Below are 15,051 nucleotides of genomic sequence, written 5' to 3'. Positions count from 1 at the left end.
AATATGGAGGTCTCCAGAGAGAAAACAAAAAGTTTAGTAGTTGCCAAGAATGCGATCAGATGCAAACTTGAAATAGAAAGGACGATGATAGAGCATGTTATGAAATTTAAATACCTGGGGATAGAAATATCCAGTAACCGCGACATTATTAAGGAAGTCAGAGAGAGATATATGCAGGGCTCACGTATTGCAGGTGACATTAGGGATGTTGTATGGTGGAACAAATATATGACCACTGAAAGCAAGACGCGTATATACAAGACTGTAATAAGACCAATCCGACCTATGGAGCTGAAGCACGAGCTGAAAACGCAAAAACAAAACAGTTACTGCGAACAGCTGAAATGCAAGTTCTACGATCCATCGTAGGAAAAACACGTCTTGACTGCATTAGAAACGAGGTCATTCGTGACGAAACTGGCGTTAATGACGTAGTGAAGTTTATAAGAACAAGAAGACGAGCTTGGAATGATCACGTTTCTAGAGCTAGTGACGACAGAATTATCCGAATAGCAAGGGACTATATACCATATGGAAAGCGCGGACCTGGAAGACCACCAAAGAGATGGCGCGAAAGCTGGATTTCGACATCAGGACAATAACATTTCGCCATTTTGAATTTTAATAATACTTTGTAATTTATAACTACATATGTAATTGTGTGAAGAAAAACAAGTGAAAACCTATAATAAAATAAGAAGAAGAAGAAATTGTATTTGATTTTCTAAAAAAAATCCGCAATTACTTAGTTGCCAATTCAATGCTTTTCGGCTTTCTTCGTGTACAATAAGAAATTAAATTCCAACACAAATTTCAGTGAGCTACTGAGTTTAATTAAACTTGAAAAAATCACAATTTTTAAGGCAAGTTCATTTATTTGTCGACCAACAGTATAGAAAAATAACTATGCCTTCAATGAATCAATGGTGGGACGCCTTCAATTCTGCAAACCTATTCTAACCTCGACTTTAGACAAAATTTGTATAATTTTAAGCATCAATTATGTGCAATCTCTAACTAAATACTCGAAAACATTTTTAATATAGGCTGGAGGATTTGTCTGTAGAATAAATAAATAAATAAAGTCTCTTTTTCTTCGTCTTTCCAGACAATCGACGAAGTGTATTTGGATCACTTAAATGCCTCGAAGAGTGGACGCCCTCACTGCACCTTCATTGTGAAGACGAAAAAGCGCAGCTACCATCTACAGGCGGCATCGGATGCGGCAGCCAGAATATGGATTGATGCCATTATTACCGGAGCTCAAGGAAATTTAGACTACTAAGTTAGGATACTTGTACCATGATTTATACTAGCAATCGTAAGCACTTGAATAATTATTGTAAAATAGTAAGGTAAGGCTAGCGAGAGTTATTACACTAATATTATATAGTATAAAAGTATCTTACGTAGGACCAAAGCCAATTATATTCGAAATTATCCGAGTAACTGCTGAAGAGTGAATTTTTGCTCACATATACAGACATACATATATGTATATATACACACACACATATATATATATATATATATATATATATATATATATATATATATATATATATATGAATATTTTATATTGATTCAAGGAAACCAGTTTACATTTTTAATGTATACACGACCCCCTAGTTTAAAAGAGATTTAAGTTATGCTTAAGTGTTGAAGAATTGGAACTATTGCTCAAACTTTTTAAAAGAGAATTGGAGCCGAAATCTAAATCAAATACCACTATTTTGCATGTAATGAATGTTCTGAGCATCCGATCATAACTAACTGAATATAAATATGTTTCTACATATGTGTGCCTTTTCAATAATTTGCATTAAATACTTCCGTTGCTTTTTTTTTTTGTGAACTATTTTTATTTTTGAAATTTATTTATATGAAACTGAACTAAAGCCTTATGTGTATTGACATTTTTGTATTGACGCAAGTATTTTTTATACATTTCGTTGAATCGGAAGTTTTTAAACTACATACATATGTATACTTAAGCATATTTATTGATACATACATACATATGTTTATGTAAATCTGTAACCTATTTGAAAACGTTTAACTTAAAGTATGATTCTAAAATAAAATGTAATTTTGTAAGAAAACATTAATTATGTACATTTGTTCTCATTTACCTAAGTCATTTATCGTCAAATTTTTTGATGTAGGCTTTTAGCCATTCTTGGAATTTTAGCATATGCGCATCCACAGAACCCACAAAATTGTGTGATTCAAATGCAGGCGGAGAGTCTTCGGTCACACCGAAAATGCTACGTATGAAACGTTCGCACATGAAACAAGCTGCAACGGCATCGCAAACCAATACTTCGTGGCGGAAGCATAACTTCGCAAAGGACTCGGCAAATTGTTTCAATACCACAAAAGCTTGTTTAGTTAGGCATTCTGGGGATGAATAGATGTGTAGGCATTAAAATATTTATTTTTCACGTTGTGCTCAATTTTGTTTTTACCAGGGCGCGCAAAGCGAGATGTTACAAAGTATTTTTGCAAAAGGTGCGACGCTTCCGGTGTCAGATCTACAGAACGGCTGGAAATTGTCCTTAAATAGCGACGCATGTCCTCACTGCTAATTGACAAATGATCCACAGTCGATTCGAAGACGCTCACCGACGACTGTTCTAGAATGTAATCCACGAGCACCTCATGTTTATCGTCGTCGTCCATGCAAATGGGAATGCCGAAAATTCTGTGAGGAAAAAATCACAAAAATTTAGAACTACACAGTGTAACAAATTAAAAAAAGGGAAGTTTTATCCCTTTGGTATCATAGAATTTTTCAGATAGGTTATGGAAAATAAGAATTTATAGAGGGTATATTCTTCTTAAAAAGAATCCAGGGTCTCCACACAGTTGTTTGGATGCGGGATGATTTCAATCCCGCGTCAAACTGGTAAGATGCGCAGATCAAAGGTCCCTGGATGTTTACACCCAGACCATCAATCGTTTAGGAAAGCTCTGGCCAGGGCTCGTCTCGACGTGGTCCTCCGGGAAGACATCCCCAACCAAGGTCCAGAGCTTAGATTTCAGTCTTCCGTACGGATCCTGAGGAAGCTCTGGATTTGAGTGATTGGAAGATAGCGAAGATTGGCGAGAACGATGGCAAACGAAGACGGTGATCATTCTGCAGGGTTGCAGGGTTGCAGGTTTGCACTTCGACCTAAAGATCTATTGCGCGCTCTACTCATAACGATAACCCAGTTCCCTGAATAAAACTAAGATGGGACCCTCCCAATAAGGATTAGTCTGATTAGCCAGATTGTTTGGTGTCTGCTCATAATGTGTTGTCTCATGGCAAGGAATGGCTCTCTTCCCATTAATAGTGCTTTGCCGCATAAAAAGCGGCCATAGCAGTGTCCAACCGGACAAATTCAGTAAAAACTAGTAACATCAACGTTAATTTGGATTTCACATTACAAAACCATATTTTGAATGAATACAACGAATATGTGAATACATAAGTACATACACACACATATGAACATACTTACTTAACGACTTTGTTAAATGTTTGTTGATCCTTAGCATCACCTTTGGATGAGCGCCAATGTGTCCAAAGGGCACACTCCAATGGACACGTTTGTGATGAGCGATCAAGAGGAACTCGTGCGCACTCGATGATGCGAAAAATTTGATCGGCTCGCGTCAGCTTCAAACGCGACCAATCACCGACGAAATAAACACCTCCCTTCGCCAATATGATCGGATCGGCTACTAACCAATTACAGTTGCGATAAGTACTGTTGGATGTCGGTTTTACGTCGTCGGCTGGTCCAACAAAGCGCGCTGCCAGTTGCGCTACGTTGGTGAGCAAGAAGTTGGCCATATAAGTGTCGCTGCCAAACGCAATTATCGGTACAGGGGGACGATCTGGGTTTGACTGTAAACGTAATTAGTGCAGGTATAAAAAAATTCCTGAAGTACCTACGCTAATGGATGCTAAGCTGAGCAATAGGCCCATTTTTAAGTTGACGAAGCAATCCATTGGCACACGATCTTGGCATAGCTGTGCGCTTAACGAGTAAACAAAGGCGAAATCAGAGTATTGGTCGCGCACAATATCGTACAGTTGTTTCACCGAAGCAGGCACCATAGTGGCGTCGACCGTTGAATTGTAATCCGGGGAATTTGTTATCACGCTAGTGTGCGAAGTCGCAGCATGCGATGAGTTTTTATAGCATTGAGCTGAGGGATTCGATTTGTTGATGGTATTGACTCTGTAATCTATGGCATCAGTTTGGGTGGTTATTTGCGAGTCCGTCAAGTTCATTTGATTACCAGGCGAAATAGTACTGGGCAAAGCCGGACTTTGCTCGACGCGAATCGGTGCTGGGCATGATGTGTGTATTTGTATTGGAAAGTGCTCTTGCTTTGGAGATTCCATCTGAGTTAGGCACTAAAAATTAAAAATTTACAAATAACATTTTAATTGGCTTTTCTGTAATTCCAGAATATATTATACAAATAAAAATTTACAATGTTGCTGTTGTATTAGCATAAACATTCCCCATTCATATAATGGAGAATGCTGCTGAAGTGACAGTCCTTAACCAAATATAGATCCGGGTCGTTCCAGTTACATAGAACCGACTGTCGTGGGAACGCAATTTACAATATTTATATATAATTGGAGTTGGTGCTTGGCCGAGCTTATCCTCCCATTTGGGGTGTGCGTCTTAATGCTGTTTCACAAATTCGGGGACCTACAGTTTTATGCTACGTCCGAATGACAGTTGGAGTTTTATGAGAAGCTTTAACATGTCGAAAATCTACTCAGAAGTTTCGCATTGTCTGCCGAGGGACGACCACTGCTAGAAAAAAAAACTTTTCTATCATTTGGTGTTTCATGCCCACAAGGAGTTTCGAACCCAGACCCTAAAGTACGGCAGTTACACACAAATCCATTAGACTACGGCCCCCACGTTCCCATGACAGTCGGTTCTACATAACCGGAACGACGATTGATATCCGACCAAGGACTGTCACTTCAGTGACATTCCCCGTACATGAATGCGGATTGTTTATGCTGCTTCAACAATAACATCAAGGCACATTAGACTAGGGAACCCACGTGTAAATAAAATGGACAGGCTCACTTACAATTTCTAATTTTAAGAAATGAACGTAAAATGACCTTATTTGGAATAGTTTGTTTTAAATTTTAGAAATGGAGCAATAAATTACTTCTTTAGAAAGTGATTAATCAGACTCGTTCACGTGAAGTAGATCCTAAATTACTTTACTTATTTCTTACCATTCGCTTTAATTTCGCTTCTCCGATACATTCAAGTCCAAGTTCGGAAGATGAATCTAACTCCACATCCTTAAAAGAGGCAAAATCATCATCGCTGGAAAAATTTTCAAATACAGTTATATCCAGAAGTTCTTTTTTGATCACTTCATCGACAGATTCTCTCCGTTCTGCATTACTTTGATCGCACGTAGATATGTTCTTTGAATATGAGACCTCGGTGTCAACTAAATCTCGATTTCTTGGTGTTGCAGCATTAATTTGCGGAAATTCATTCAATTCGGTATTACTCAAATCAATACTTTCTAATTCCAGCGAATTTATTATAACAGAGTGAGATCTTTCTGCAGCTTCTTGAGAAAAATTAAGAGTAAAATCTAAATCGTCTGGGAAATAATTTATGCCCCCATCTTGTGAACTCATTTGTGAGGGAAGCTCTTCCCGGTTAAATTCCAAAATACTAAAAGTTGCATCTGCTTCTCTATGATCATCATTCATTTGCTGCTGTTGAGAGCTGTGTGTGAATCGAAGAGTCGGCGGTGGACTATCGAAGTGCAATAAGGCGTCTAATTCATGATCGGTTATATTGCGCAGACTCATCGCAAATGTGCTTTCTAATGTGTCGTTACGCTCCATGCTTGAAACAGTTGACCAGCGCGTGTGTAATCGTAGTAGCCTATAACAATATATCTGTTACCCAGACGCAGATCACAATCGTGAACGTGCTCTGAAATGATGAGACACCTAAAATTTACTAATTCCAGTTGATTTTGATAATTGCACTTTTTACCTCGGGCCTGCACAGTGAGTGCACGAAAAATCTTATTCACAACTCTGGGGGTTTCGATGCCGCAAGCTGGGAGTATGCGCAGAAGATGATAATTTTCAGTTACACGTAATTTTGTATACTCGTTCATCTGACGTCCACAAATGTTGCAAGTAGGCGCTAAATGTATAACAATTTAATACTAAGCAGTAATATTAATATTTACTTTACCATCTGTTGAGTCGGATTTGATTTTATTTCGGTTACATCCGGTCGCACAAAACCATGTCGATTGTAAACTGTAATCAAGATATGTTTAGTTGTAATAATGCTTACCACTTATTGTTAGTACAGAGCATTCCAAGACAATATATAAATTGAGATTCTTAATACAGCTAGCGCCTGTATACAATGGCCAGTGGTAGGCAGTAACTGAGGCAGCCTTTGATTACTACCAAGAAATTTTTTTTTTCTCTATGTAAGTGCAATAAAAAAAATTGTATCGCCGTTCTAAACCTATAACTATTAAAAATGGTTGGTAATCTATATACCACAAATAAAGGATTTTTAAAAATAAAAAAACTTGCACCTAATTTGAGATTTTACGAGTACACATTGAAAAACTAAAACCATATTGAAGTAGTTAAAGATAACTCACATTGCCGACTGAGGTTCAGAAATTGCCGACAAAATTCCCGTTGCCCACGAAAGCCCTGGCAGCCAGCGATTTCTAAAGTGTGCGAAGTGCAAATCTTCCTGAAGCGGCAAACCGACGAAACGAAGCTGAAGATGCACCTGATCAATATCTATGGATTTAAGTGCGCCACGCTCTTCTGTACTTCCAGATAGTTTAATAAGATCTCGAACAAGTGCGTATACGCAATATTTAGCGGCGTTTAAAAATTGTAGTGGTTCTTCCACAGCCAAATGCAGCAGATCAATATTGCCACTATTGTGTATGAAATCGGCGTATTCAAGGCATAGGGGCACCAGTAAAGCACCTAGAGCATCTTCTGGTTTCTTGCCCTCGCTATACTTTTTCGTAAATTGTTCGACTGCGCCTTCAATTATTTTGATAAAATGTTTTCGTCGAATAAATGCCTCGATTTGTTTCTGATCGCGAAATCTGTGAAAATTGGTTTACTAATATTGAATACACATGAATCTGCTAATCCACTAGACATTTCTTACGATTGGGAAATTTGAGAGGAGTCACTATCCTTTCGAGCTGATGAGGTAACTGCATTAGACATATTCAAAATTGCATCCGACTAATGCAATGGAACAAATTACCCGCGAGGAAAAATTTTTTTAAAGATTTGAACATAATTTTGACAACCCCATAGGCAGACAGGGTTGCAAAACAAATGTGTGCAGAGATGCATGAATGAGTTCTAAGTAAATAGGCAGACAAATTCAGTAAATTGGACCAAGACGCATTCATTAATTAATATATTATATTATGATAGAATATAGATTATATGATTAGATTATAATAGAATTATTAATAGATTGGCCTTTAGTAGAATTATACATAAACACACAACCAAAACTTCTATGGTATAAACGTCATAAACCAACCAACGGCGTTCCTCGTATATGCACGGGGAATGTTTATGCTGCTACAACAACATCACGTAATCGGATAACGGATTATTTAAATTGAGAAAAAAATTGGTGCCGTATTGGTTTTGAATTTTTTCTATTTTTCTCCCTGTTTAAATGTATCATAAGACTACGTAGTCTATAATGCTCTTAATAAAGCTTCTATTTGTTAGCAAAAATTAGATATTGTCGCTTAAATTAAAGAGCAATTCAGAAAGTCACGGAAACGTAATTTGCAATCAGGTGAAAGCGGTACAATCAATATTTACATGCGGACAAACCGTACCCTTAGTAGTATCCTTTTTTATATTTGACGCCATAAACAACTTGATGCTACTGCACCAATAACAAAAAATAAAAATAAAAACCCTTCATAAACAAATTTCTTTGAATATTTTCTTTTTATTCAATATATCATCTTTGTAATTCAATAAGTTTATAAAATGTACACAAAAATGAGCGTGGAATTGAAGAGCTTATCGGTTGGACTTGGCGACACGTTCCAACTCATCCTTCTTCTTGATGGCATAGGAGTTAGAGGATCCCTGAAAATAAGAAATATTTTATTATTATTTTTTGTCTGAATCATATTTGTCAATTTTGTTTGAATCATATCGAAACGAAAATGTAGTTTTACGTTTCTCAAGCACATTTAAAAACTCTTGGCTACTTAAAGTGCTAGGATATTAAAACCATTGATTTTTAATCTTGTCCACAAGCGAGGCAACGCAATTTGGCTGAAAACATTACTTTGCATTAGAGAGGACGTACTATATAACTAACTGTATTATTGAATTTCTACGTTTCTCGAGCATAAAAATAAGCATGAAAGCTAATTTAGATGCTAGGATAATAGAAGTATTAATCTTGTCCACAAGCGAGGCAAAGCAATTTATTGAATACATTGTTTTGCATTAGAGAGGACGTACTATATAACTAACTGCATTTTTGTATTTCTACGTTTCTCGAGCATCAAAATATGCATGACATCTAATTTAAATGCTAGGATAATAGAAGTATTAATCTTGTCCACAAGCGAGGCAACGCAATTTGGTTGAATACATTGCTTTGCATTAGAGGAGACATACCATACAACAGAAGTATATTATTGTATTTCTACGTTTCTCGAGCATCAAAATACGCATGAAAGCTAATTTAGATGCTAGGATAATAGAAACATTGATCTTGTCTACAAGCGAGGCAAAGCAATTTAGTTGAAAACATTGCTTTGCATTAGAGGAGACGTACTATATAACGGAGTTATATTATTGTTTTTTACGTTTCGAAAATTTAATAATCACCTTAAATTATATTATTAACATAAAACTTACCTTAGCAGCATTAATTAATTCATCAGCCAAGCATTCGGCAATGGTCTTGATGTTTCTGAATGCAGCTTCACGTGCACCAGTGCACAACAACCAAATCGCCTAAAATAAAAAAGTATGTATAAATTTGAATTTTGTTTTACATTAGTATTAGTGATTATAATGTGTCTATGCATTGTTTTAAGATGGTATTAAAGCAAACCGAAATGTAAAGTTGGCCTTTTTAATAATCTTAAATTTGTTATAGTCCAGACGCATACCTCAAATTTTACAACAACCAAAAATGAGTAATGATCTGGACAAGAAATTTATTTACTGCGTTGTACCTTTAGTTCATACGACAAAAGAATGTGAACTACTTGTTGCCGTTATGGATATTTAAAAGGTAGTTCCCTATTGCCCAGAGTTATAGCCTTCCAAATATTTTTCTTTATTTTGCAAGGTATTGTTCTAGGCATCTGATTGAACATACATATAATACTTACTTGGTTTACACGACGCAAAGGTGAAACATCGACGGCTTGGCGACGCACAGTACCAGCACGTCCAATACGGGTCGAATCTTCGCGGGGTCCAGAGTTGATGATGGCGCTAACAAGAATCTAAATATAAGAATATTAGCCATGCATCACATACATATGTAGCGAAATAAATGTTAAATACTCTTGAATATAAATATTCTATGAAATATTTACAATATTTAAGAGTAAAATTTTGCTTTAAGTCCTCATTCTACCTGATTGTAGAGTTATTCGGTTTCTCTACAACAGTTTAGCATGGGACATGTGGGATATTGAATGCCATTAATATTTAGACATATATTTACCTGAAGTGGGTTCTCGCCCGTCAACAGGTGTATGATTTCGAAGGAGTGTTTCACAATACGACAAGCCATCAGTTTTTTACCGTTGTTGCGACCCTTCATCATAAGTGAATTGGTCAGACGCTCTACAATAGGGCACTGAGCCTTGCGGAAACGTTTGGCAGCATAGCGACCAGCAGAGTGGGGCAAATAGCGTGCAAACTTCTCTTTGACGGAAATGTAATCCTGTAGAGAGATATCATTTACGGTGACATCGTCGCATGACCAGCGACCGAAAAGCTTAATTTCAGGCAATTCGGTTGTGGCAACAACGTTTGTCTCTAATAGTGTCTCGGCGTCCTCGGTTTCAATTGGAGGTTGCTCCTCGAAGCTCTCAACAACATTCTCTTCAACTTCAGCCATTCTGAAAGTAAATAAATAAAATTGAGTAAAAATGTATAAGGGGTTTCATTGTAATTACACATCAGTGTTGAATAATGTTGGTATAGAACTTTATTAAGGAGCTTATCTTTTAGACGATATCCTTAAGAGGAATAGTTAACCATAAGTTTTATGTAGTCCATTTGAATACCACACAAGCTATCGATTTAAACGGGTGCAGTTTTAGTTATGGACGGAATAATACGCTTCGACTGTAACAAATATTAGACTTTTGTTGGTATTACTTTATTAAGGAGTTATCTTTTAGCCGATATCCTTAAGAGGAATAGTTAACCAAAGCTTAATGTAGTCCAGTTGAATACCGCAAATACCTAATTGTAGCATATACGGTTTTAGTTATGGACTTATTTGCACGATATGTTGTAAACTTTACATTTCACTTCGTATTTATTTCTCTAGCATTGTGCATATCAATCATTGCGTATTTATAAATATTGAGGCATCGCTCCAATGCACACGTGGAGCAATCTAATTTACATGGTAAACTATCAATAATTTTGCCAAGCAGTTTAACCTAAAAATTCCAATGACACATTTTGAAGCAAATTCGTTAAAATATCACTTTTTATTTCCACAGCAATTGTGCTATAGCTTAATGATTTGTTTTGCCTGTTGAGTTGTATAATTTAGCTGCATTTTAAAAGAAATTTTCTTACTTTTAAGCTTAGAAAATCCGCCTTTGCTCCACACAGTAATGGCGTTTGCCAGAAAAAGAACATGTTCGATCAGTGGTGCCAAATTCGACCATTTTTATGCTTCCGGGTGTCAAACAAGTTTGTGAATGTTTGGTGGCGCTCGCATCACGTTATGCTGGCAATGCTAGCCTGAGTAGAAAAACAAACAGTTCACAATGTAAATAACATAACGTTCGAATTTTGAGTATTTTTTAATTTTTAATTTATTACACTTTTGCATCTAAATAGTTTATTTCTATGAACAGCAAAAACATCAAAGTGACAGGTATTCAGCATGTTATACTTTTAATATTCTGGTGTTCACATAATTCAGTCATAATATGAGTCATGCTATTTTCCTTGTTAATGCTTTAAGAAAATATACATATGTACATAGTTCATATTCATGACAAAAATCTTATAAGTCAAAATTCAAATTTTATACCAAATTAACAAAAATTTACCACATTTGAAAAACTATCAACGTTTATTAAGATTTTAAAGCAAACTTCTGGATGCAGATTAATTTTTTCAAAACAGAACAATTAAGTTAAAGATGTTGAATAATTTCTTCTACTTATGTGAATGACTTCTGAGTAAACTTCTGGGTATGCAGTTTAATAGCCCATTTAAGGTTATCAGTAAAATGAAAGTTTGAATTTGCTTAAAAATATTGTACTTTCTACTACTTGCTTCAAATTGCTTTAAGAATACAAATGAGAAGAATTTACATTTTTGTAAATATTGAGTGATTATATTGTGATTTAAAGATTTGTGACTTTTAAAGTAGAGAAACTAATGAAAATGAACAACAGCGTTTTAAATTTTGGAAGCTCGAATTATAAAAATAACTCTAAATGCAGATTTTCCTCTCTTTTGTATGTTTATTCATGTAGGCTGATGACACAATGTATTCGAAAGGCAAGAAATATAAGCGTGTGTAATAAGGAATTTCTTGAAACTTATGCAATAAGCATTTTTAACTTTAAATATTACTATCCTTCCAACGTAAAACTTGTGTTTGCTTTTATTGTTATAACCCGTGAAGTCAACTGGTTGTCAAAATCGCGAAAAATAAAGGAGCAATTTTAAGAAAGCGCCACCTTGAATATTCTTGTTCTCTGAGCAAACCACTTTGACAAAAAATAATGTGCCAAAATTGCAAAATCAGCTGCTGTCAAGGCGAATTTATTACAGGTGACAGCAAACACATATAAGTAAAACCCTACATGTATTTGTTGTTGCGTTTGGTGAAACCATCACGTCAAAATCAGCAAGCAAATGTAAACATACGAATGTAAACATACCAATACATACAAACAAAGCATATCATTTTGACGTAAGCCATCCCTACGGCGAAAAATTCAGCTGGGTGAATGCTGTCACCTTATTAAATCCACCTTGGCTGCTGTGTTGCTATTACTAAGGCGAATAGATTCGCCTTGACCACTACCTTGAATGAATTCGCCTTGGCTGAGATCAAATTAAATTGCCGGCTGATTTAGAAAATATATGCACTGTTAAGACCGGCTGAAACTTCATTGAAACAAATTACGTTATTGTTGGTTTCGACTTTGTATTGTATTCAAATGCAACAACTGGACAATAAGTTAACGCGATATGAGAAAATTGCGTTTCTCGGCGAGGGTCAGGTAAGTAATAACGAAAGTATTTAAATTCTTTTACAATAATTCTTATATTCCAGTTTGCGACAGTATATAAAGCGCGCGACGTGCTCACCGAGCAGATAGTCGCAGTAAAAAAGATTAAAATTGGAAGTCGGGAAGAGGCTCAGGACGGTATAAATCGTACGGCGCTGAGGGAAATCAAACTACTGCATGAGCTGCAGCATGAGAATGTAATAGGTTTAGTGGATGTTTTTGGACATAAGTCCAACGTTTCCCTAGTGTTTGACTTTATGGATACTGATTTGGAAGTTATCATAAAGGATCCCAAGATTATACTGACACAAGCCAATATCAAAGCTTATATGATTATGACATTAAGCGGCTTAGAGTACCTGCACATGAATTGGATACTCCACCGAGATTTAAAGCCAAACAATCTACTGGTGAATACAGAAGGCATACTTAAGATTGGTGATTTTGGTTTGGCCAAGTTCTTTGGCTCACCGAATCGTATTTACACACATCAAGTTGTAACGAGGTGGTATCGTGCACCTGAATTACTCTTTGGCGCCCGCCAGTACAGCACTGGGATAGACATCTGGGCTGTTGGTTGTATACTAGCAGAGCTTTTATTACGTGTTCCCTTCTTACCGGGCGATTCCGATCTTAATCAGCTCACAAAAATTTTCCAAGCGCTCGGCACACCAACGGAAGAAACCTGGCCTGGCTTAAACAAATTACCTGATTATATGCAATTCAAACAATTTCCTGCCATTCCCTTGCAACATATTTTTACGGCTGCGCCTGATGACCTTATTGTTTTGGCGGAAAAGTTGCTGGCGCTAAATCCATCACAGCGTTGCACCTGCTCGGAAGCATTGAGTATGAAATACTTTTCGAATAAACCAGCGCCATCAGTGGGCCATAAGCTGCCGATGCCCTCTGGTAACAAGCAGGCTGCTGAAGAACGACCCAACCTAAAGCGGAAACTCATCGATGCTCTGGAAGGTGGCACTGTGCCGAAGAAATTATTTTGATTGAAATTGCAAGAGGATATAAAATATTCCAAATAAAATGAGTACGACTTAATTTGAAATAAGGGAATATACTATTTTTTTATACGCTTGTTATTTGAAGTTTGTGAACTTTTTCACATGTTAAACTACAATAAAAATGCATTTGTAAATGAAAGAAAACCATTTTTTTTGTAAAAAATACAATATTCTTTATTTTAAACAATGACCAGCGTCATAAAGTTTTGCTTTTAGTGCCTAGACTAATAAACTAAACTATAAGCACCTTACAAATATTAAATAGAGTAAATTAAAATTAAAGGTGCGCATGAGTCACTACAGTAATCGCCGCAAAGAGTACAATGTGTACTACATAGCTCTAAGAAATACTACCATTTAAAAAACAATTATTTAGCGTTGCTTACAGGCAATTATGATATACACCTACTTAAAGCACGGCCTTACGTAAGTACACTTGCTAGTTGGAAACGAATCAGATGTCACTGAACTATGCCGTTCGATAAAACGAACCGGCCAGCGTTGACATTACTCTTAAGTTGTTTTGGCTTTGTATAAAAATGTTGTAGCTAATCACAATACATGTCTAGAGAACCACACACCGCGTCTAATTTGAATACTTTTAGTACACCTCAGTTTATTTTGCTTCAAACATTTTACACCAATGACTAAGCTATGCATTTATTGATGACTATCTTAAGGCAAAGGTAACACCTAACGCATCTAGTTGAGGCACCGTGAGTTTCAATACTAATATTAAGCTATAAGCACTAAAATAGCAGTACTTTGGAAATAAAAATGTATGCACTAAGTATTAGTTAATGATTTCAAAATTGTGTCATCTGACAACTATGGAGAACGAACTGTACCCACGACAGTCAGTTCTATGTAACCGGAACAACACGGATTTATATCCGGTCAAAGACTGTCACTTCAGCAGCATTCCGCGTATATGTATGGGGAATGTTTATGTTGCTACAACAACAGCAAACTGCAAGTATGTTTTGAGGATTTTATTGAAAAATTGGCTTATATAGAAGACCGAAGGAGAATAGTTTGGATCAGTTGGTTTGTTTACAACGGAGTAGTTATATTAATTATTCAGAGTTTAAAAGTTTTGAGGTTTTAAAATAATCTTCAATATTGTAAGTTTTACCACGTAGTTAATTTATGTATTTCCATGGTGGTTTTCATGCCAAGAACAATAGCAATAAAAATGAATGCCAATTAAAAATACTTCTTTAAATTTTTTCTAGATCTGAAAACCCCAATAAATATGAAGCAATTTTACAGTTATTTTAGTACTTATCAAGCTTTTTATTTCTATTGTTTAAATCATTAAAGAAAGATTTACACCTTGAAATCAAAATTCCTTTGGTACTGCTAATTTTGCGGTCACAGCTGCATGTTTAAAAACATTCTTTTAAGTCTCTATCGTGTGTATGAAAGGAATATCAGCTTAAAACCAAGGTAAACCATTCTTTGGCAA

The 15,051-nt window shown here is 36.0% G+C and overlaps 5 protein-coding genes and 6 non-coding genes across 15 annotated transcripts in view; 2 read left to right on the top strand and 9 right to left on the bottom strand.

Moving 5' to 3' along the window:
- LOC129239590 (pleckstrin homology-like domain family B member 2) overlaps nucleotides 1-1,862 on the top strand; it is a 92,305-nt gene extending 90,443 nt beyond the window's left edge. For all 4 annotated transcript variants that reach the window (XM_054875200.1, XM_054875198.1, XM_054875199.1 and 1 more), the window contains one exon: nucleotides 1,109-1,862. In XM_054875200.1, coding sequence (XP_054731175.1) covers nucleotides 1,109-1,285 — 177 coding nt within the window. In that variant the 3' untranslated portion in view covers nucleotides 1,286-1,862. The remainder of the gene's footprint in view (nucleotides 1-1,108) is intronic.
- A 13-nt stretch (nucleotides 1,863-1,875) lies between these two features.
- Nucleotides 1,876-6,173, bottom strand: LOC129239592 (minichromosome maintenance domain-containing protein 2). 2 transcript variants are annotated; one of them, XM_054875203.1, is made up of 7 exons: nucleotides 6,057-6,173; nucleotides 5,270-5,993; nucleotides 3,944-4,411; nucleotides 3,507-3,895; nucleotides 2,469-2,704; nucleotides 2,133-2,400; nucleotides 1,876-2,073 (listed from the first exon to the last, which is right to left on the bottom strand). In XM_054875203.1, exons 2-6 carry the CDS (start codon nucleotides 5,900-5,902, stop codon nucleotides 2,138-2,140), a joined length of 1,989 nt encoding a protein of 662 aa, XP_054731178.1. In that variant the 5' UTR covers nucleotides 5,903-5,993; nucleotides 6,057-6,173; the 3' UTR covers nucleotides 1,876-2,073; nucleotides 2,133-2,137. The 2 variants fall into 2 exon arrangements, with proteins under 2 accessions (XP_054731178.1, XP_054731177.1); XM_054875202.1 differs by having other exon boundaries at nucleotides 1,876-2,400.
- A 513-nt stretch (nucleotides 6,174-6,686) lies between these two features.
- On the bottom strand, nucleotides 6,687-7,285 carry LOC129236971 (uncharacterized). Its single transcript, XM_054871306.1, has 2 exons — nucleotides 7,224-7,285; nucleotides 6,687-7,158 (listed from the first exon to the last, which is right to left on the bottom strand). Exons 1-2 carry the CDS (start codon nucleotides 7,283-7,285, stop codon nucleotides 6,687-6,689), a joined length of 534 nt encoding a protein of 177 aa, XP_054727281.1.
- A 734-nt stretch (nucleotides 7,286-8,019) lies between these two features.
- On the bottom strand, nucleotides 8,020-10,991 carry LOC129237412 (40S ribosomal protein S5a). Its single transcript, XM_054872147.1, has 5 exons — nucleotides 10,886-10,991; nucleotides 9,792-10,191; nucleotides 9,451-9,567; nucleotides 8,969-9,067; nucleotides 8,020-8,182 (listed from the first exon to the last, which is right to left on the bottom strand). Exons 2-5 carry the CDS (start codon nucleotides 10,188-10,190, stop codon nucleotides 8,114-8,116), a joined length of 684 nt encoding a protein of 227 aa, XP_054728122.1. The 5' UTR covers nucleotide 10,191; nucleotides 10,886-10,991; the 3' UTR covers nucleotides 8,020-8,113.
- Nucleotides 8,261-8,409, bottom strand: LOC129239956 (small nucleolar RNA psi28S-1192). The gene has a single exon (XR_008581993.1). It is a non-coding gene; the product is annotated as a small nucleolar RNA psi28S-1192 (small nucleolar RNA).
- On the bottom strand, nucleotides 8,426-8,567 carry LOC129239957 (small nucleolar RNA psi28S-1192). Its single transcript, XR_008581994.1, has one exon. It is a non-coding gene; the product is annotated as a small nucleolar RNA psi28S-1192 (small nucleolar RNA).
- On the bottom strand, nucleotides 8,584-8,726 carry LOC129239958 (small nucleolar RNA psi28S-1192). Its single transcript, XR_008581995.1, has one exon. It is a non-coding gene; the product is annotated as a small nucleolar RNA psi28S-1192 (small nucleolar RNA).
- On the bottom strand, nucleotides 8,744-8,886 carry LOC129239955 (small nucleolar RNA psi28S-1192). The gene has a single exon (XR_008581992.1). It is a non-coding gene; the product is annotated as a small nucleolar RNA psi28S-1192 (small nucleolar RNA).
- Nucleotides 10,256-10,412, bottom strand: LOC129239952 (small nucleolar RNA psi18S-1854). Its single transcript, XR_008581989.1, has one exon. It is a non-coding gene; the product is annotated as a small nucleolar RNA psi18S-1854 (small nucleolar RNA).
- LOC129239954 (small nucleolar RNA psi18S-1854) lies at nucleotides 10,432-10,582 on the bottom strand. The gene has a single exon (XR_008581991.1). It is a non-coding gene; the product is annotated as a small nucleolar RNA psi18S-1854 (small nucleolar RNA).
- Nucleotides 10,992-12,371: 1,380 nt separating the features above from the next.
- On the top strand, nucleotides 12,372-13,677 carry LOC129237411 (cyclin-dependent kinase 7). The gene is made up of 2 exons (XM_054872146.1): nucleotides 12,372-12,555; nucleotides 12,609-13,677. Exons 1-2 carry the CDS (start codon nucleotides 12,493-12,495, stop codon nucleotides 13,566-13,568), a joined length of 1,023 nt encoding a protein of 340 aa, XP_054728121.1. The 5' UTR covers nucleotides 12,372-12,492; the 3' UTR covers nucleotides 13,569-13,677.
- The last annotated feature ends 1,374 nt before the right edge of the window (nucleotides 13,678-15,051 follow it).

The sequence above is a fragment of the Anastrepha obliqua genome, chromosome 2, assembly GCF_027943255.1.
Source record: "Anastrepha obliqua isolate idAnaObli1 chromosome 2, idAnaObli1_1.0, whole genome shotgun sequence".
NCBI classification, from domain to species: domain Eukaryota; kingdom Metazoa; phylum Arthropoda; class Insecta; order Diptera; family Tephritidae; genus Anastrepha; species Anastrepha obliqua.
The sequence above is the reverse complement of the archived record's forward strand: the minus strand, read 5'-3'. Positions and strand labels throughout refer to the sequence as shown.